This window comes from Cydia strobilella, chromosome 25, assembly GCF_947568885.1.
Source record: "Cydia strobilella chromosome 25, ilCydStro3.1, whole genome shotgun sequence".
Lineage (NCBI taxonomy): Eukaryota > Metazoa > Arthropoda > Insecta > Lepidoptera > Tortricidae > Cydia > Cydia strobilella.
Genome location: NC_086065.1, coordinates 3,405,520 through 3,427,149, shown reverse-complemented (window position 1 = coordinate 3,427,149; position 21,630 = coordinate 3,405,520). Strand labels below are relative to the sequence as shown.

At 36.2% G+C, this 21,630-nt stretch overlaps 3 protein-coding genes across 4 annotated transcripts; all 3 read left to right on the top strand.

Annotated features, from left to right (window-relative positions):
* The first annotated feature begins 567 nt into the window (after nucleotides 1-567).
* LOC134752878 (putative gamma-glutamylcyclotransferase CG2811) lies at nucleotides 568-8,412 on the top strand. 2 transcript variants are annotated; one of them, XM_063688652.1, is made up of 5 exons: nucleotides 568-733; nucleotides 4,713-4,908; nucleotides 5,162-5,267; nucleotides 7,518-7,643; nucleotides 8,289-8,412. In XM_063688652.1, the coding sequence occupies exons 1-5, from the start codon at nucleotides 665-667 to the stop codon at nucleotides 8,338-8,340; spliced, it is 549 nt and encodes a 182-aa protein (XP_063544722.1). In that variant the 5' UTR covers nucleotides 568-664; the 3' UTR covers nucleotides 8,341-8,412. The 2 variants fall into 2 exon arrangements, with proteins under 2 accessions (XP_063544722.1, XP_063544721.1); XM_063688651.1 differs by lacking the exon at nucleotides 8,289-8,412 and having other exon boundaries at nucleotides 7,518-7,737.
* Nucleotides 8,413-8,544: 132 nt separating this feature from the next.
* LOC134752669 (G patch domain-containing protein 4) lies at nucleotides 8,545-11,302 on the top strand. Its single transcript, XM_063688346.1, has 4 exons — nucleotides 8,545-8,701; nucleotides 8,894-9,045; nucleotides 10,061-10,341; nucleotides 10,624-11,302. The coding sequence occupies exons 1-4, from the start codon at nucleotides 8,656-8,658 to the stop codon at nucleotides 11,210-11,212; spliced, it is 1,068 nt and encodes a 355-aa protein (XP_063544416.1). The 5' UTR covers nucleotides 8,545-8,655; the 3' UTR covers nucleotides 11,213-11,302.
* Nucleotides 11,303-11,882: 580 nt separating this feature from the next.
* On the top strand, nucleotides 11,883-20,413 carry LOC134752887 (probable NADH dehydrogenase [ubiquinone] 1 alpha subcomplex subunit 12). Its single transcript, XM_063688663.1, has 5 exons — nucleotides 11,883-12,054; nucleotides 13,416-13,557; nucleotides 13,653-13,709; nucleotides 14,278-14,401; nucleotides 19,174-20,413. Exons 1-5 carry the CDS (start codon nucleotides 11,954-11,956, stop codon nucleotides 19,179-19,181), a joined length of 432 nt encoding a protein of 143 aa, XP_063544733.1. The 5' UTR covers nucleotides 11,883-11,953; the 3' UTR covers nucleotides 19,182-20,413.
* Nucleotides 20,414-21,630: the final 1,217 nt, after the last annotated feature.

Genomic DNA, 21,630 nt, shown 5'->3' with positions numbered 1-21,630 from the left:
ATCTGACGTAACCAAACGTCAAGGAACGCGTTTTTTTTTTCTTTCAAACGTAATGGTCATGGAGCCTATATAAAGGAGCCAAATCTCTATGTATGAAAAGTATAACCGAAATACTACCGAAAACAACCTACGTAATTTGGTCGGGTTATTTGTTGCCTTATATGGTTCATGTTATACTCATGTTCCAGAGCCTAACTAGCGCCACCGGAGAGATTAGGAACTATTATTTAAAGCTGAAAGCGGTCACTTTTGCACATCTTTTGCAACAATTCTGCCATAAGGGATTGGCATCCTTTCTATACCATCCATACCACACACGCTTGAAGTAAAGAAAAAAGAAACACGGCTAAAAAGAAAAAGTTCAAGAAGACAATCGTTGGGTTTTCCGTGAAAAATTAGCTTCTTTTGTGGAAATAAGAAGTTACATTTTAAGTGTTACTTTTATAAAAGTAAGTTCTAATAACACGCCATCTGCATAGAAATATTTTAATCGGAAAAAGTGAGGCGTCTACTTTTCTACTCAAACGACTCGTCTTTTGACGTTTAAACGTTTAAACAGCAAAGGAAAGAGAGGGAAAGTAATTTTTAAATATTTTATTCATCGTTCATGGTTATAGTTTTGCATTTTGTTATCTTATTTTATGTGTAATTTACATAACGATTAATGATAAAGACTGCGAATGTTGTAATACACTCTAACATAAGACAGTTCATCGTGCATTTCGTAAGAAAGGTAAGGTCTAATTGTGTATGTAATGCAGAAAACCTTTCATTTCAACAATGACTACTTAGTCTGATAATTAATAATATTCCTATAATTGACTAATTAACGGTCCTAGTGAACTGATACTAGAGAACTGTCTATTTAATTAAATGGAGCATTATTTCAAATCAAAACCAAATCTAACTACTACAAAAGGGAATAATTCGTTTCTGTTCTATAACCTCTTTATGGTTTTATAATAAATAATTTATTATTATTTATTATGTGTTGGTATTGTGTCTTGCATTATTGGTGTGTATTATTACTGAACATAGATGGCAAGAAACTAAACCACCTTAGATTTGCAGATGATATAGTATTATTTGAAGAAGATCCAAAGAAGCTGCAAGATATGATCGAGTCACTATGCAAGGAAAGCAAAAAAGTTGGCTTAACAATGAACACCACAAAAACAAAATTAATGACCAATTCAATAAAAACAGAAATAAAAATAAATGCGACCTTACTAGATTATGTAGAAGAGTACACATACCTTGGCCAACTGATATCTCCGGTAGACCTAAATATATATAGAAAGAAATAAATACAAGAATTACCAATGGATGGAAAAAATATTGGTCTATGAAGGAAGTCATGAAGTCCACTAATCTCAGCATTACCATAAAAAGAAAAGTATTTAACACATGTATCTTACCCTGCATTACATACGGAAGTGAGACATGGGCACTCAACAAAGAGCACCGAGACAGGCTTAAGTACTGCCAGAGATCAATGGAAAGAAGTATGACGGGAACACGCAGACTAGACAAAGTGAGAAATGAAGACCTGAGACAAAAAACAAAAGTGACCGACATACTCACTAAAATAGATCAGCAGAAGTGGAGATGGACTGGCCACATGTTGAGAGACAGGCGGGAAAAATGGAGCAAAATGGTAACAGATTGGTATCCAAGAGGTTGTACACGGGGCCAGAGGAGACCCCGAACAAGATGGGAGGATGAACTCAAACTCACAGCGGGCCCGAACTGGAGAAGAGTGGCCCACGACAGACCTCAATGGAAAGAGCTAGAGGAGGCCTTTGCCAAGCGGCACACTGAGCTACGGGACATACTCTAGCTCAGAATAAAAGGGCTAGATAGATAGATAGATTATTAATTTTAATGTACCTAATACATATGCATACACAATTAACATCCTGCCTTACATACCTAGATGTAGTTTAATTGGCAAGAGTTGCTACAAGTTTACAAGGTAGTAGGTATAGGTTTGTGGTCCGTCTGTCTGTCTGTCACCAGGCTGTATCTCATGAACCGTGATAGCTAGACAGTTGAAATTTTCACAGATGATGTATTTATGTTGCTGCTATAATACGATGTATTATGGTCGGATCATTTTCCTTTGGTAATTGAGTGTACTTTGAATGGCGTGCAACCTAAAGTAGAAAACCCTATTATACAAAATAATAATAATATTATATGGGGAAGTAGGAACATGCAGCAAATAAATGATTATGCGGAAATTTGTCATGCGAAATTGAGCCTAATTGACGTTCCAGAAGCACTTCGGCACTGTTGTGGTATTGGTACCTGTAGCGATGTAAGTCATCGACAAGTTATAGATACTTTGTATAACAATATTGTGTCCGCGTTGTGTGATGCCGCGCTGTTAGGTAGGGAGGGCCGTGCATATGTAAAGAAAAAACCTGTTATAGGCTGGAATAAGCATGTAGCCAGTGCGCACAGGGAGGCCAGGCGTAAATATTTAGTTTGGTCTGCATATGGTGGACCGCGATCAGGCCGTCTGTTTGATGAGATGTGTGAGACTAGAAAGATTTTTAAGTCACGGCTAAAGTGGGTCCAGAATCATGAGGAGCAAATAAAAATGGACATACTCGCCTCACATCATTACCGAAACGACTTTCGATCTTTCTGGTCGAGTACAAACAAATTGAATTTGAAAGCTGGTGTCCCGGTGAGCATTGGGGGCATTAATGAACCTAGTAAAATTGCTAATCTGTTTGTAGATCATTTTACAGTAAGATCGCCTTTGGGGCCATCGCACGGGGAGGGGATCAATGCTGAGCCCATTAACGAGATAGGAATCAAAATCACATCTAAAGATATCGCTCACATTATCAAAAACATGAAAAGAGGTAAATCTCCTGGCCATGATGGGCTCAGCATTGAGCACCTGAGATACGCGGGTCCACACATAACTAGATTGTTAGCGATATTGTACACAGTTTGTATTGGGCACGCGTACCTCCCTGCGGAGATGATACGAACCATTGTTGTACCGATAGTTAAAAACAAAACTGGTGACATTTCGGACAAAAATAATTATAGACCTATATCGCTAGCAACTGTTCTTGCAAAGGTTTTTGACGGTGTGCTGGATGCGCACTTGAGTAAATACATAAAACTGCATGATAATCAGTTTGGATTTAGGTCTGGTTTATCAACAGAAAGTGCCATTTTAGGTTTAAAGCACACTGTTCACTATTATACGAAACGGAAAACCGATGTTTATGCTTGTTTCCTCGACCTTTCGAAGGCGTTTGACCTGGTCTCCTACGACATACTGTGGAACAAACTAAATGAGGTTCATGTCCCGCCAGAGATTGTTAATTTATTAAAATACTGGTATGGAGGCCAGGTCAACCAAGTTCGATGGGCAGGGGCATTGTCGACACCATACAGACAGGAGTGCGGCGTGAGGCAGGGAGGGTTGACCTCGCCGGTTCTTTTCAACTTGTATGTAGACGGACTGGTGGGTGCGCTCGGTAACACGCATGTCGGCTGTCATGTGGACGGTGTATGCGTAAACAATATCAGCTACGCGGATGACATGGTGTTGCTGAGCGCATCCATCTGTGGCCTGAGGAAACTCGTCAGTATTTGTGAAAGGTATGCGAAGGATCACGGGTTACTATACAATAGTAAAAAAAGCGAGGTCATGGTCTTTGGGGCCGGCTGTAAGATCCCAGATCACATGCCCCCAGTTACATTGAATGGTACACCTCTACAGAGAGTAAATCAGTTGAAATACCTAGGGCATCTGGTAACGGCCGACCTCAGGGATAATGAGGACGTTGAAAGGGAAAGGAGGGCATTGTCACGAAGAGCAAACATGATTGCCCGCAGGTTTGCACGATGTTCACGTGACGTAAAACTTACACTTTTTAGAGCGTACTGTACAAGTTTTTACACGTGCAGCCTGTGGGCTAGATTCACCAAGACTGGTTACAATGCCCTCCGAGTACAATACAACAACGCATTTAGGGTACTGTTGGGGCTGCCTCGACACTGTAGTGCATCAGGGATGTTTGCAGAAGCACACGTAGATTGTTTTTATGCAACAATGCGTAAAAGATGTGCCTCCCTGGTGCGCAGGGTGAGGGCCAGCACCAACAGTATCCTGAAAATGATCTCGAGCAGACTGGACTGTCCGTACATGAATCGGTGCTGCACAGTCGCAAGTGGAGGTGTTCAGCGGTGATCCATGAACGGACAATAATAATATAATGTAATGTAATTTAATTTTCAATTTAATTTTAATTGTTATTTTATTGTATTATAAACCTACTAACCTTAGTTATAAGTAAAACAAAATATGTAACTAACAATATGTGGATCCTGGTTATCTAAATAAAGAACTTTTAATAATAATAATAATAACAACAAATACTAAAAAGTACAGAACCCTCGGTGCGCGTGTCCGACTCGCACTTGGCCGGTTTTTTATGCTAGTGTTAGCCTATCAACATCTATTGATGTTGCTGATTTCAGGAGACTCAGGAGTTAAAGTGCATTTGAACCCAGCAATATCACATGATGTCAGACATTCTGCACCCAAATTTACACCTTTTTAGCCTGATTCACTCGTTTTCTAAAATCCCAGATAAAGGGATTTTTCAACTGTTACGACAAAATTGGTTTGCCAAACTATAAATAGAGTATAGATTAACTAAAATAGTTTTTTTTTTCAGATGACCCACCAAGTCTTTGTCTATGGCACACTAAAGCGTAACGAGCCTAACCACTACTGGCTGACTAACCCCGACAATGGAGCGAGCAAGTTCATCACAAACGGAACAACTAAGACTAAATATCCACTAATCATCGCTACTCGATATAACATTCCATTCTTACTTTATAGTCCGGGCGATGGATCTAACGTTCAAGGTAAAATATAAATTCATACATCGGGGTGCGGGAATGATTTAAGTAAGAGCGAGTAGAGATAAACAGATAGGTCGGTCTGAGATGAGTGCACGCCAACTGCAACGTCAGCATGCAGTTCCCGTACAAGTTGCAGTCGGGTTGCAATCCGTCTGGACCGGCTCTTAGGCTCTATTTGTTTACTAGTGTATTTAATTCTGTCTTCTGTCATAGCCCCACTTTTAATTTAGAAGTGAAACCTGGGTCTTATTTTCAGGTGAAGTGTATGAAGTAGATGACAAAATGCTTAGTAACCTGGATATATTGGAGGATCATCCAAAATTCTATGACAGAGAAGTAGATGACATCCAAATACAGAAAGGGTGAGATATCTAATAGCAGCAGCTAAGCAGTCGAGATTTTAAAAAGACACACTGTCACACACATGACACACATCATCATCATCTTCCTCGCGTTGTCCCAGCATTTAGCTCATGGGAGCCTGGAGTCCGCTTGGCAACTAATCCCAAGAATTGGCGTAGGCACTAGTATTTACGAAAACGACTGCCATCTGACCTTCTAACCCAGAGGGTAAACTAGGCCTTATTGGGATTAGTAAATACGTAAAAACGACTGGTAAATCAAGTGATACTTCGTACATGAGTGTCGAAAAACTCATTGGTACGAGCCGGGGTTTGAACCCGCGACCTCCGGATTGAAAGTCGCACGCTCTTACTGCTAGGTCACCAGCGCTTATGACACACACATATCTAAATATATAAGGTACACATATGTTGTAATTCTTGTTAAATTTTCAATTTAAAAAAAAAACAATAAAGTTGTGTTCATATCGTTTTGGACACCTCGCCCGTTGAGCTGCTTTTGCTGCTGACAGCACCAAACCATACCCATGTAATACAAATAATAATCTGTATTCATACATAAGGAATCCATGCACACTAAAGGAGGCAACTAGCAACCTGAAGACTTTGCTAGGCTTCGTGGAGGAGCTGGGGTGGTTAGAGTAGCGCTACCTCGTTTCACGCAAAATAGGCACATTGGATGTCGAGTTGCGGAAAATGCCCAGTAAAACTAACTATCTAACTAATCTGTATTCATATTCAAAAATATTGTGCACACGCCAACGTGATTGGGACGAACTAGCGAAATACCCTTACTTGAGAGAGTATGATTGCTGTATTAAGTGGCGAAATGGGCACGAAAACTCGCTACGCCTTTAAGGCTGTTCCATCGGTTTGCCGCTGTCTTTGTCACATTTCGCAAGAAAGAACGGGAAAGAACATACGCGCCAAGTGTCAATTTTGATCGAGTTTTGTCGGTTTTTATTTATTTTAAAAACGTTACCTTACAATATCGAAATTCTAAAGCTATGAAATTACTATTTATGTTAAGATTGTTTTTTCTTCTTTTTTTGTTTATAGTATCACATAATAAATAACCGAGTAAAGTAGGATTAAAAGTCCGAGTTAGAGGTTACTTTGGGAATTAATTGTATCGAGCGAAGTGTCATAATTCGTGTATCGGAAACTATGTTGTTAAAGATAATATAGTCAAGAACTACATATATTTTTTCCACGTCTACAAATATCAAAGCCGCTTAGAAAAACATGATCATATAAGGAGATTTTTCGCCTTCTGGCTCAGGAAACCGCCTTAAGGACCTTAACCCCTTGAGTCAGATGGCCGCGATTTCGCATTTCGCTATCAGAATTCAATTTTAAGCTCGAAATCGCGGTCGTTCTTTGGCTAGCTAGATTTGATCCCTGGGATTTTGGGTGATGAGTTCTTTGCGTTCAAAGTGTCCCACTAGACGCTGACGCTCGGGAGACGCTAGTGTGGGACTGTCCCACACTAGCGTCTCCCGAGCGTCGGCGTCTAGTCAACTCTATGGCTGCTGCTCTAAGCAACGTTGGCGCAACTGCACAGCGACATAATTTTCCATTAGCGCTAACTAGACGCCGACGCTTCAAAGACGCTAGTAATAGTATGTATAATAAGGTAGTTGACACATGTTGAATTGTCTAACTAAATCTAGTTAAATATATAGAAAATAAGCAATTTATCACAATAAATTGGAAACTTAAAAAATATATGGGAATAATAAAAAAATACAAGACGACAAAGTTTCGAAAAATAACTAATTTTTTTACCTTTTAAATAGGAAAAAAATAACGGTATCATTCGATTCCTTACATTTTAATAAAAAAAAAATTGTATGATAACAATATACATAAACGCAACATTTCACCGACAAAATCGCAATTTCCTTGTTTTCCATACATCGGAACGGCTTCTAAGCAAATTGACACAGTGACGTCACGATGTGTTGCCATTTTCTTTTTTAATTTTTATTCATAGACCAACTGAGATCATTGTTGTTAGTACACATAAAGCTTAAATATATGGTTAGTATTATACATTTGTATTAGAGCGTTTGCTCAGTAAAGTGGCGATGCCAGACTTTGACCATCATTTGTGACTTTTGTATTGCTTTAAGACAAATGGGTCCCATACAGACATGAGACATTTGATCCTCAAAACAAACTAAAAAAAAATTGTCAACTATCCTATTATGCTGCAGTAAAGTAAACACCTAAACAACTTTTTTTCAGGAATGAAACAACAACAACAAAATGCTGGGTGTACTTCTTAAAGACCTTCAAACCGGAGCTACTCAAGAAGCCAGCGATAAGCAACTACTCTTCCTCCGGACCCCACGGCCTCGTCTACTCGGAGAGGTGCAATAGAGACCCTAGTTATGACTATTGGCGGGAGGTCAAATGCAGTCAAGGAGACTGCTGAGTATTAGGAAAAAATTTAGTCAACAAAATGTTCCTATAGGTGAACAAACTTATAGGTTTAATACATGGAAATAGCATTTACAAACTAAGTTTATCTAGATTAAACGGTAATAAGTAGGCTTCGCACAAGTGATCAGTGACAACATCTTGCGCGCGTGATAGCCTATTCTTCACTTTCTAACTAGTAAGTCCAGTTATAAAAAGATGGGTAGTTTATCTCGCGCGCGAGATACTGTCGCGGCGCTATCGTGTTATGCCTGCTGTACAGTCGCCGCAGCCGGGCTAGCACATTATCTCGCCGCGACATAGACTACCTGTCCCTCTTTAATTCATGCAGTTAGTAAAAGACGGGTAGTCTATCTCGCGGCGAGATACTGTCGCGCCAATCATGTGCGCCGAGCACTACTGGTGCTCACAAATATCTGAAGTATCTGAACTGAACACGCCTGTATTGTTAAGGCGTTAGAGTGCGTGTTCAGATATTTTGAGCACCCTGGCCGCTCCGATATATCTGATGGCGACTGTACCTTGAATGGCTAATGTTTAGTCTCTTGCCTTGAAAGTGTTTTTTTTTTGTTTCAGTAATAACGAATCAACCATGGACGATTTGTACGATGATGTTTTAAAGAAATAATGTAATAATTTGCGTCTTGTTGTATGCAAAAATAGTTTTTCATTTTAATAATTAAGTACCGTGTATTTTTATAAATAAATATATTTTTACAAATGTTTCCAAAGCTTTCCTCTTTTTTATTTCGGAACACATTCATAATTTTACTATTTCTGAACGCAACTAAATTGTCAAAATTGAACTAAATGCAATTTGACAGATCGTTTTTTGAGGTTATCCCTAACCTGCTGTAAACATACTGTTTATGTTAAAAAAATATCCTTAAATCATGTATTAATAACTAATTATAAGCTTAAATTGGCTTCGAACCTTACGATAATGGATTTTGCTAGAAAACAACTCGAGAAATATGGCTGGACCGATGGTAATATACCCCATCTTTCGCTATAACTACGCATTGGTTTTGATAAGATTCTGAAGTCCCAATCAAATACAAAATAAGCATAAAAGCATCCTAATATCAAACTATGGCCTTCATAAACTCAAATAGTAATAAAATAAAACTATGAAAACGGATATCAAACAGCAATAGTTATTCTTTTATTCATGTTTTTAGGTAAAGGTTTAGGTAAGAATGAAAATGGTATATCTCAAGCATTGAAGCCTAAGTTAAAGCGAAGCGTCACGGGCGTAGGGCACGACGCGGCATCTGACTTCACGGAACACTGGTGGACGACGCTGTATAATAAGGCAGCTGGTAATGTTGAGGTAAATTTTACATTTAGAATATTTATAAAGGCAACACATCATTATTACATTACAAAAATACATTAACAACAAGAAAAAAAAAACAAAAGTGAAAAATACAAAACTATCAGATAAGGATGTGAGGCTGAAATGGTCTCCACTCAGCAATGCAGTTGGCACGACTATGCCAACACACCACACTTTATTTACAACTTCAACCACACCCGGGACTTCAACCGGGAGACATTTTATATACAGTAGTAAGTAAAATTAAATCTGGTCATCCTTTTACTGGGGTCTGTTGTATGTTAATGCATCAGTTGGGTATTCATTTTTAGTTTAGATTATTTTTAAAAAATGGGACAAATGTACACTTAACATTTATTTATTTGATTGTGTATTCAAAATGTAACAACCAGAGGTCAGATAGGGTGAGCGAATTGCTGTATAATATGACGTAACAAATGTCAAATTATAAGTCCGACCAAAATCTGATGGGCTAGCACATGATTGGCGCGACAGTATCTCGCCGAGTCTACCCGTCGCTCTTTTATTAATACGGTTAGAAAAAGACGGGTAGTCTATCTCGCGGCGAGATACTGTCGCGCCAATCATGTGCTAGGCCTACTGGTATTCAACACTTAAGACATTAACAGAATTTTTTTTATTGAAATGTGAAGTTATTTGTTTTTATCTTTGAGCTAAATAATGTTGCTTCTTCACTCGTATATATTTGTATACTCGTATATATGTAATTAGCACATACTAAACTTATATTATAAAATGTTTATTACAGATGTAGTGCATAATTGTTTTCCATCGTATTTTCACGGAAACGCACGAACGTGTTATGCTATTTCATTCAGTCTCAGTACAATAAGTACTGACATTGACAGAAGTAGGATGACAGATACGAACGTTTCCGAGAAAATACGATGTAAAACAATTATGCACTACATCTATAACAACTTGAGTCTTCATTTATCAGACCTTCAAAATGGGGTCAATCTTGTAACTGATAATAATCATTTCATAGGTTGAAGAGAGAAATGGCAAAACGAAAAAGATAAAGACAAACACGGATGACTTCCAAATATCAAACAGCACCTGGAAACTGACAAAAACAAAAAAGAAATCAACCGCAGAAGAGGAACAGTATGCTGACTATTTCGTTAAAAAAGCAACTTTGACAAACGAGGGAGTTAAAATGGAGAAAGTGGCGGATTCAGACTCGGAGAGTGATGGTGAAGAGAAGGATGTTTTTAAGATGACGGATGAGGAGCTTTTTGCTGCCTGCGGAGGACGGACAGCACATAAGTATGTCAACATTTTACCTATACATGATACCCATCATATTCTTTTCTTAGGTTGAAAAAATTCTGACTACTTCTCGTGACTAATGTACTTGCAATTTGCAGCTTCCATCACAAAGCTCCTGGAAATTAAGCTAGTCTAGTTAATCCTCAAGTAATTTGTGCATTTGCCATCCTACAAACATATTTGCAGATGCTTTTATGTTTTGGGCTCTAAACAATGTTTCACAAAAACAAAACAATTAATCAAATTATTTAATAATTACTTCTCCTTTTTTTATTTCAGAGGCGCAAGACATGGATTGCGGGCTTTAGGCAAATTAGCAAGAATAGAACAACAAGAACAACATTTGCTTGAACAAGAAAAGTATGAAGGTTACTCGCATTATGAAAAGAAAAAGATAAACAAAAACAAACCTGCAAATGAACTACAAGTTGAAGATTTAAATTTAAACAGTGACACAGAAGTTCCTAAAACAAAGAAGAAGAAAAAGAAGAAGCGTTGCTCAAATAGTGAGAGTTTAACGGAAATTGGGAATGGTAACATCGAAGTGGCTGAATGCATAGAGTCTAAGCCTAAGAAAAATAAAAAGAAACGCAAACTGACAGATGAAAATATTGCCAGTGAAATCGAAGAGGGAAGTGGTAGAAAAATGAAGAAATTAAAAAACATTAATGAGAATAATGTTTCGGATCCTGATGTTGGATGTTTATTCAAATCAAAGAAGAAGAAAAAGCTTAACAAAAATATTGAATCTATGCCAAAGGATGAAGCGGAATCGAATATGAATTTCTTAAAAACAGACGGAAAGTACGAGTTCCTCGACAACGGAGTGGTTCGGAAAACGAAGAAGAAAAATGAGAAGTCCAAATGACATAAACTCTTTTATTATGAATGAAATCGATTTTTACTTTAATAAGTAACTTTTTTTTTTTTTAGGTACTAATTATTTTAGTAAATAAATACTTTTAATAGTAAAATGGGATATTTTTTAGAGATGCCACGAATATTCGGCGACTATTCGGCCACTTTGCCGAATATTCGGTATTCGGTCGAATGTTGCCTACTTTTCGGCCGAAAGGAAGGTGCAACCTACCTAGAGGTAGGTGCAACAAACAGATATTCGGTATTCATGTTTAAGTTGAATATACATATAATATGGAGCAGATCTGCTCCTAAGCAGTAAGCATACCAAAGGTTAACCGCCAAAAACGTGAACTGACGCGCGTGGCTTCAGCCCAATACCAGCCGTAGCGTTTAAAGGGATAAATGGAAAACAAAGCAATGGTGTTGGCAATTGGCAAAGGTGTTTATAGATTGTGCCAGAATAGGCTTCCTCTGTTACTATACTCTGGCATCCAGCTTTTTGTCAGTAAAAAAGAACAAGTAAAATTATACTGATCCCTTTCTTTTGGGTTTTAGTACTAGCGTAAGACAAAGACAGTATCATTCTCTCTGTATGTTTGAAATGAGACAGTCCCTGGCCAAATTATTTTCAAAAGTAGATTTAGTAGTTTTTAAAAGAGTTAATATGGCAACATTAATAATCTGTCAAACGTCAAAGTGAAATACCTATTTTGCTTTGCTGCAAAACGAAAATTGATTTGGCTTAAAAATGTCCATTGCAAAGATATTTGCACTAGATAAGGTAGCCAATTTCTTTAACATCATACGCCAAAATGGAGGCATTCGGGGTTCCCTGTGGAAACTATACCGGTAAGAATTTATTTTATTATGTAATTACGTTGTGATAGGTTATGTTGTTTTGACTTTTACCTTAATTTTGTGTAATTTTCTTTTGTTTTGTTTAGTTAATAACGTTTTGAAAGACACTTAATTAATTACTAATGCCATTTAAATAACTTAAAAGTAACGCTGTTACTAATAAACAGTGATCGGAATAGGCAGAGTATAAATACCTAAACTTGGTAGAACAAAGTCATAAAGTGGAGACTGCCTTGCGATAACATTTTTTTTCGGGACTAAAGTCCCGGAAACGTACGGAGTAAATAATATTGTTATAAATACGGTAAAAAACAATGCATTCCTCGTTTTTGTTCAATACAAGCAATAGGCGTAAAATAAAATAACCAATTTGTTTCTGCAACTTTCCATATATATTTCTTAAATCTAAATACACACATATTGTCAATTAAATATTAGTTGCGAATATGATCCTGATTCTGACGACATATACTTAGATTTAAGAAATATACATAATCAATATTATTATTTTTTAATGTTATAAGCTTTATTGAAAAGATGATAAATAAAATTTACATTAATTGTATAAAACAATCATTGTACGTCGCGAGACATATTACAGAGAACAATAGTATTTTATACAATAGTGATATAATCAAGCTTTTCAATCTCGTACCTTAACTTAAAGACATTTTTAGTGATGTTTATTTATTAGGAAAGACTGTCATAGGGCAAGAACTCTCATATTTGTATACATTCATAGTCATAATGTCGCAAAACCACAGAATAAATAATAGTACTACCGTACAGAAAGGAATCTTCCTACAAAACCGAAGTTTGACAGCGGTTCAGGGTCGAATCATGATGTCCCTTTCTAATATAAGGCACTATCCCTTTCGGCTATTTAGGGTTGTCAAAATTCAAGTCATTAATTTATCTGTGGTTGTGCACGCAAAGGGACATCAAGTTTTGTCAACCCTAATAATTGCTCGCAGCAATGCTGAGCCGAACGGAGCCGAGAAAGCCCGAAAGGAGAAGTGTCCCCCCACTGGTGGAGTATGTGTACAAATGCAAGAGTTAAAGAGTGACAAAAGAGCTTATAGACGATCTTACTTTTTAGACGGACTTCCTCATATTGACCTAACATCAGTCAATTATTTATTGACAGCAGAAGCGGCGTTAGGCATAGTCGACATGGGCCACCGCCTACGGCCTCGCGATCCGAGTGGCCTGGCTCCCCAATGGTTTATGCATAATTCGGCCACCAGAGGGCCTCACAAAATGTATCTAGCCCAAATTAAATTTTGGTTTTACGCCGCCAATGATTGACAGCTATTATTTGTAAATTAATACTTTTTATTCTTGATCCACAGTCAGGACGAACTGAAGGACGGTACCCTCGTAGGTGAAGACAGTTTCGGCAACAAATACTATGAGAACCCTCGCTACTTCTATTCCCGTAATCGCTGGGTGGAATACGCTCCCAACTTCCACATGAACTATGATGGTAGTCAGGTAAAAAAAAGTTTATACATTTTTCGGAGCTTGATTTGTACCCTTGTTACTCTTTGTTTATTATAATTAAGTATGTATTTTAAAAATAATTTCAGGTCCCCGCTGAATGGTTCGGCTGGCTGCACTACAAGACCGATCTTCCCCCACACCAGGTATTTAAATATGGGACCATTAGTGGGTCATTCTCTGAGAATATGTCCGCGGTTGCGCCTAATTGCTGCGACTCTTTTTATACATTTTGTATGGGTATGCAGCATAGATGGTAGGATCTGATGGTAGAAAAATGTATAAAAATACAAAAAAAAATATATATATATATATGGGGCACTGCTCGAGGGTCAAAATTATATAAAAATTATTAATGCAAATAAAAAAATCATTTACCCATATATGTATAAATACATATTATGGTATTTTTATACTTATTCATTTTTAGTGTCGATAGATGGCAGTGAATTTACTGTGGCTACAAAATTTACTATGACAGTACCGCTCTATACGTATTTTTAGTCACTCGCGCGACATGTTTCAAGCACTAACAGTGCCTGAGTGAGTAGCTGTCACCCGTCGTGACCGCTACTCACTCAGGCACTGTTAGTGCTCGAAACATGTCACGCGAGTGACTAAAAACACGTGAGTGAAACCGCTAAGTTAGTTAAGTTAATATGTCTCACGATAGTTTAAATTCGATTATAAACTCAAACTCTCTTACTTTTGCAGGACCCCAGCCGCCCTAAATACGACTGGATGATGTATGGCAACGAGAACCTCTCTGGAACCAAGGGGCAGTACGTACCCTACAGCACCACCAGGCCCAAGGTCGAGGCCTGGGTCCCCAAGTCCATAGTGTAGGAAATAAAGGTAGTGGACCCCGCAGTAATTCCTCTGCCAGAAAAAACTTTACAGTATGATAAAGTATCAATAAATAAAGAGTATTGTATAAATTTCCAAAGAATAATAATAATAGGATTTAAGAAAATACCTAAAGTCTTAAATCGTTAATATCTTTTTACCGAAAAATGCTCTGTTCAAACTTTCTTCACCGGACATATTCATGTAACGTATTGCAACAATATATGAAATATCCAAAAATATATCCTAGCAGAAATACCAATATTAATAAAATATAATTTTTTGGCGTGCCTTGGACCTGAAAATTGCTCAGTCTAATTTTTTTACTGGAATGCCATTTTATTGCCGTTTTATACCTACAAAATGAAAATCTAAAAAAATTACCATGTAACTATACTATTTTCAGAAATTGGCTTTTTACTCCCCGTGGAAACTTTCTCTATCCATTTTATTTATTGAATTAAGTTCACAGTTATCTTACCATTCAATTATTAAAAAATCCAAAAAAATAACGAGCGTATTAAAAACTAAACATATCGGGACTATCGGGAGATTCGGTAGCAGTGTAGTAGGGAGCGGAGTGTATAAGCGGGGTGCGGGAGCGGTACCGGCCGCCGGCGCCGCCGCCCGCGCGCGCGCCGCGCCTAGCCCGGCGGTGGCTTACTGTTTTCGTTTGTTATATTGTCTGCGGTCATACGGGAGCAAAGTTCGTTATTAGGCCACCAAACGAAGGAAAATCGGGGGAAATAATTCGTGTGTAGGCGAATTCTGGCATAGTTGTAGATAAAGGTGCCTGAAACAATATAATAAAAGTACTGATGGATAGGGGTTAAGCTAACGGGTGGGGGAAGGGGGAGGGGGTGTAAAGGTCCCTTTTTTTAGTTTTTCGTAAATAACTCGTAAACGGTGGCCCATAGCAAAAAATGTCCTTTTACATAAATGATGTACATAAAATTGCCTAAAAGAAAGATTTCGTACACTTTTTCGCTAGGATCAATATTTAAAAAGATATTAAACGAGAGTATTAATTAAAATCAATTCTATGGTAAGTTTTTTTATATTTTCGTAAATAACTCGTAAACGGTGGCCCACAGCAAAAAATGACCTGTTACATAAATAATCTACATAAAATTTCCTACAAGAAATATTTCACACTTTTTCGCTAGGATCAATATTTAAAAAGATACTAAATGAGAAAGTTAATTAAAATCAATTCTATGGTGTTTTTATTTTTATTTTCGTAAATAACTCGTAAACGGTGGCCAATAGCAAAAACTGTTGTTGAACGTAAATAATCTACATAAAATTTACTACAAAAAAAATAACGGATCCTTTTTGCTAGGATTAATATTTAAAAAGATATTAAAGAGGGAATGTTAATTATAATCAATTCGGTTCCTTTTTTTCAGTTTTTCGTAAATAATTTGTAAAGTATAGCAAAAAGAAATCTGATACATAAATAATTTGCAGACAACTTCCTACAAGAAACATGTGGTACACTTTTCGCTAGTATCAATATTTTAAAAAGATATTAAAGCGGGAAAGTTAATTATTATCAATTTTAGTATTTTTTTTTATATTTTCGTAAATAACTCGTAAACGGTGGCCAATAGCAAAAAATGTTGTTGAACGTAAATAATCTACACAAAATTTACTACAAAAAAGACTATACAGCCTTTTTGCTAGGATTAATATTTAAAAAGATATTAAAGAGGAAATGTTAATTTTAATCAATTCTAAGTTTCCTTTATTTCAGTTTTTCGTAAATAATTGGTTTACATATAATTTCCTACAAGAAATGTGGTACACTTCGCTAGCATCAATATTTTAAAAAGATATTAAAGCGGGAAAGTTAATTATTATCAATTTTAGTCCTTTTTTAGATTCTCGTAAATAGCTCGTAAACGGTGGCCCGTAGCAGAAAAGGTTCTGGTAAATAAATAATCTACATAAAATTTTCTACAATAAACATTTCGAAAACATTTCTAAGATCAATATTGACGACCGGTCTGGCCTAGTGGGTAGTGACCCTGCCTGTGAAGCCGATGGTCCTGGGTTCGAATCCCGGTAAGGGCATTTATTTGTGTGATGAACACAGATATTTGTTCTCGAGTCTTGGGTGTTTTCTTTGTATTTATGTATTTGTATATTATATATATCGTTGTTTGAGTACCCATAACACAACGAAATTAAAGGAATAAAGTTAACTAAAATCAATTCAGAGGTCGCTTTTTTTAAGTTTCTCGTAAATATTTCGTAAACGACCACCGTTTACATTAACATTGCAAAAAAAAATTACAAAAGTAATTCACATATTTTTTTCTACAAAAAAGGTACTTTACACTTTTTAGCAACGATCAATATTTAATGAGATATTAAAGAGGGAAAGTTAATTATAATCAATTCTCAGGTCCCTTTTTTAGATTTTCGTTAATAATTTGTGAAGTATGACCAATAGCAAAAAAAACTTCTTAAACATAAATTTTTAAGCGACATCGACAATAAGGTCCCTTTTTATAGAAAATACCACAAATAATTGGCATACAATTTCCTACAAGAAACATGTGGAACACTTTTCCCTAAGATCAATAAAACTATTAAAGTGGGAAAGTTAAATTATGTGTAGAATTGATTATAATTTAAATTCCCCTTTTAATACCTCTTTAAATATTGATCCTAGCGAAAAAGTGTAATAAACCTTTTTTGTAGAAAATGTAATGTAAATTATTTATGTATAACATTTTTTTGCAATGGACCACCGTTTATGAAATATTTACGAAAAACTTAAAAAAAGGGAGCTGTGAATTGATTGTAATTAACTTTATTTATTCAATTTCGTTTTAAATATTGATTAGAGAAAAGTTTTGGGATTTTTTTTGTAGAAAATTTTATGTACATTATTTATTTACTAGAACCTTTACTGCTATGGGCCACCGTTTACGAGCTATTTACGAAAAACTAAAAAAGGACTTTAAAATTGATAATTAACTTTCCCGCTTTGATATCTTTTTAAAATATTGATCCTAGCTAAAAGTGTTTCACATGTACCTTGTAGAAAATTTTATGTTAATTATTTGTGTATAAGATTTTTTTTGCTATACTTTACAAATTATTTACTAAAAACTGAAAAAAAGGAACCTAAGAATTGATTATAATTAACATTCCCTTTAATATATTTTTAAATATTAATCCTAGCAAAAATGATGAATAATATTTTTTGTAGTAAATTTTATGTAGATTATTTACGTTCAAAAACATTTATTTGCTATTGGCCACCGTTTACGAGTTATTTACAAAAATATAAAAAAAACGTACCATAGAATTGATTTTAATTAATATTTCTCGTTTAATATCTTTTTAAATGTTGATCCTAGCGAAAAAGTGTATGAAATCTTTCTTGTAGGCAATTTTATGTAGATTATTTATGTAACAGGTCATTTTTTGTTATGGGCCACCGTTTAAGAGTTATTTACGAAAAACTCAAAAAAGGGACCTTTACACCCCCCTCTACCCGTTAGCGTCACCCCCATCCATCAGTACTTTTAGTATGTTGTTTCAGGCACCTTTATCTACAACTATGCCAAAATACGCTTACACACGAATTATTTCCCTGAATGGCAATTTTTGGGCTTCGTTTGGTGGCCTATATATGAAACTAAGTAAGTATATATTATTCGGTACAAAGAAAACGTAAATAAGTTTTTGGCAAAAATTTCATTTTTGGTACAAGCTTTTATCGCTGACTGTACTTTTCTTTCCACAGGCAACTAATACTCCATGAGACAAGTCTAAAAACCCCAAACACAATTAGGTTGCGTTGTTTTATCACAGAGTTCCTATAACCACCTCCTGTATCCATCATCAGATCAGCTCGATGGTACCGTAATATTGCATTGTCACCCGACTTACATATGTGTGCAAATTTTCAGTTTCATCGAAAACCGGAAAGTGGCTCAAATTTAAATTTGACACGTACAAACATAGCTACATAACCACATACATAGGTACATTGCAAGTTAAATGAAAGCTTGTAAAAATCACTAAATGTAGTGGTAAAGAATCACACACCAGTGACAACGACAACTCCCTTCTTAAGTGCGGGCTGCGGGTCACGCGGTCGGGTCGGGACGCTAATCTGCACTTAACTGCTAAGGGAAGAAGGTACATTATTGGGTAACCGCGGGATGGATTTATCTTCGCTTCCAAAATTTCGGCGTTCTGGATGAATATATCTTTTGGATATTTTGGATTTAAGTGTATACGTGACTACTTAGTATATATTTAAAAAGAAATCAGGCTGAGAAATTTTCTACTCACAGTTTTTAATAGTTCTAAATTACATAAATTTGGGTATGCATTTTTTTTTGGATTTTCTTACCCACTACGCCAAATTATATTCTAAGATCATATAAGAAGAAAAAAATGACAGAGCAATTTTCCGATGAAAATTAGAGTCAAAAAAAGGAATTTTAATAAAAAAAATATTGTCATGTTTGACAAAAGTTTTGGATTTTTTTCTAGTAGCACATACTGATACAAATAACTTATTTGGTAAAAAAATTATGGACGGAGGAATTACTCGGTTCAATATATAAACAGATTTGTATTTTTACGTATAAATACCTAACTTAGGTGTTTTTTTTTTTGGATATTTATATGTTTAGTTTCGGCTCATACTATACAATAACCAAGCAAAATTTCATCGACTGAGGAATTAATGCATGGGTCTCCATACAACAACTTGCTTCATTTCCTACACTACCAAGGAATAAACTGTTCATAACCCGCTCTGACAACAGTCCGATAGTAAAGAGTAGAAAGAGGGCGCCACTGAGTAAGCAACATTGGGTATTCCCATTATCGTTCGTTTTTATAGCATTAGAAAGAAGGTAAGCGATCTTGACGTCTTTTTATTAAAAATCACTTTTGAAAAATAAATAACAGCAAATATGTTACAATTATAAATCATATACGATCTTTTACATTATTTTGCTTTCATAAGTATTATAAACTAATTTTTGAAAAGCGTTTGTCAATATTCTTCAATAAAAAGACACATCAAAATTGTTTACCTTTTTTCTACTGCTAAAAAAAACGAGCTATAGCGCCTGCACCTACTTATGGGAACCCACCATTTGCGACGTTTTCAACTAAAAGGTACCACATTGTCGGTTGTCGATAAGGTTGATTCCAAATTGAAGCTATATAAAAATAGCGCCTTATTGACAACCGACAATAAGTACCCTTTTGGTGTAAAATGGCACATTTTTTTAATGCTGTCAGGTTAGGTAGAGGAGTTACAGCAGAAAATCGAATCAAACTCCGTAACCCAAGTGTACCCATGTGGGTGAAGTGGGTACAGTGGGCGCTAATGGGTTTTTATGGACATTCATATGTAAGTATATTCATATATACTTTATCCCATATGTCAGTAGTAAAAGGCAGAAATTCACATTTACTATGGGAGGACAGTCGCCATCAGATATATCGGAGCGGCCAAGGTGCTCACAAATATCCGAACATGCCTCTATTGTCAAGGCGCTAGGTGTGTGTTCAGATATTTTTGAGCACCTCGGCCGCGCCGATATATCTGATGGCGACTGGACAACAATTTTCATCGCGCCTACATTTTTTAAATTTGCCGCCTTTCTAATGACGGAAACGGCTTGCCAAATTATAGTTGCGAACACCAAATATTGATATGTCCATCTCACTCTGCCACATAAGTGCGTCTTGTATGTATTTGACAATCTGGTGTCACCAGCACTTATCTTTAATTTCTACCATTTCTACTATTTACCATCGAACTGTACCTACATATACATGTTCAATCATCTATTTTAGTAATTTAATAACCTATAAGTAAATGAAATTATAGGTTATAAGGTGCACTGAAATAAAGGTAAATCGTATGATTTGTTGATTCAGCTAATATCTTTGAAATACAACAGGCAGTTGTTACATTTTAGTTTTAAGTAGAAAATGGAATAAATATTTATACGAGTTTTACGCGTTTTATTGCATTGCACACAAAAAGTAAGTATTTATAGTAGGACTGCATATCTTCTTCTTCTTCTTTTAAAATTATGGCTTCAGCCCAGTGGGACTATTTCGCCAGTATCAAGGTATTAAGAGGTTTAAAAACGACAAAAATTGTACGGTTGTACAAGACAGTGTACGGTGATTTGTTAGCTCTTGTAAATCGATAGCTAGACTTTACAAGAAGCACGTGGACTACCGGCCGTTGACTCCAAGATGGTGGTTAAACGCGCTTCAAAATTAATTCTCCATTCACTGCACACTACCACATTAGTTTACTGTATAATAAGCTATCGATATTACACTTTAAACAATATTAATGAGCAAAAAACAAAGTAATTAATCACGATGCTAACTATCAAGATGGCGCTCGAACCGGAAGTCCGACTGCATATCTGATTTTATGAGAAATTTGACGGTTGTCTATGATCTCTCTATAGGCACAGATTATATAATAGTCTATAGGCCTAAAGGGCCCTCCACACTCGTGCGCGAATTGCGGCGCGAAGCCGCGAATGTGAGTGTGGAGTCTAGTTCGCTAATCAGCGAAATCGACTCCGAATTCGCGTTCGCGGCTTCGCGCATGAGTGTGAAGGGCCCTTTAGGGCCGTTGCCTTTTATTTATCAAAAATAAAATTACGTTAGCACCACGTTACGTTAGCACTTAGTATCATGTATCTAGTATAACTGGATCGGTCATGAGGGGTGGGGGGAAATGACCGAAAGGGATAGTCTTATGTATCTTTCAGTAGGAGTAGCAGAGAAAGCGTAGTTTAGTATGGTTTATGGTGGACTACAAAACTACTCGACCAATACCAATCATATTGTCGCATTGCGTATGTTCTGTCCCTCACGTCACGGGCGCACTCGTATAGCTCATCTTGGTTCATCTATAATGCTAGGTCTATGGTTAGTATTTAAAATAGTGACGTGACACATGTCTTTTTTTATCGATAAAATAATTATAATAAATATTCATATATTTACTTGTTTTTTTTTTGGGAAAATTTTATTGTTGTGGTTCTAGTATTCATTATTTTTGTTTATAGGTAACGAACCATTTGTTTCCATACCTACTTAATGCCATTTTATAGCAGAGAAGTATAGCCTCTATGTCGAAGTAAGATGTCAATTAGGTAAAAACGGATGTTAAAAACTAGAGTTCATAAAGGTACAGTCGAG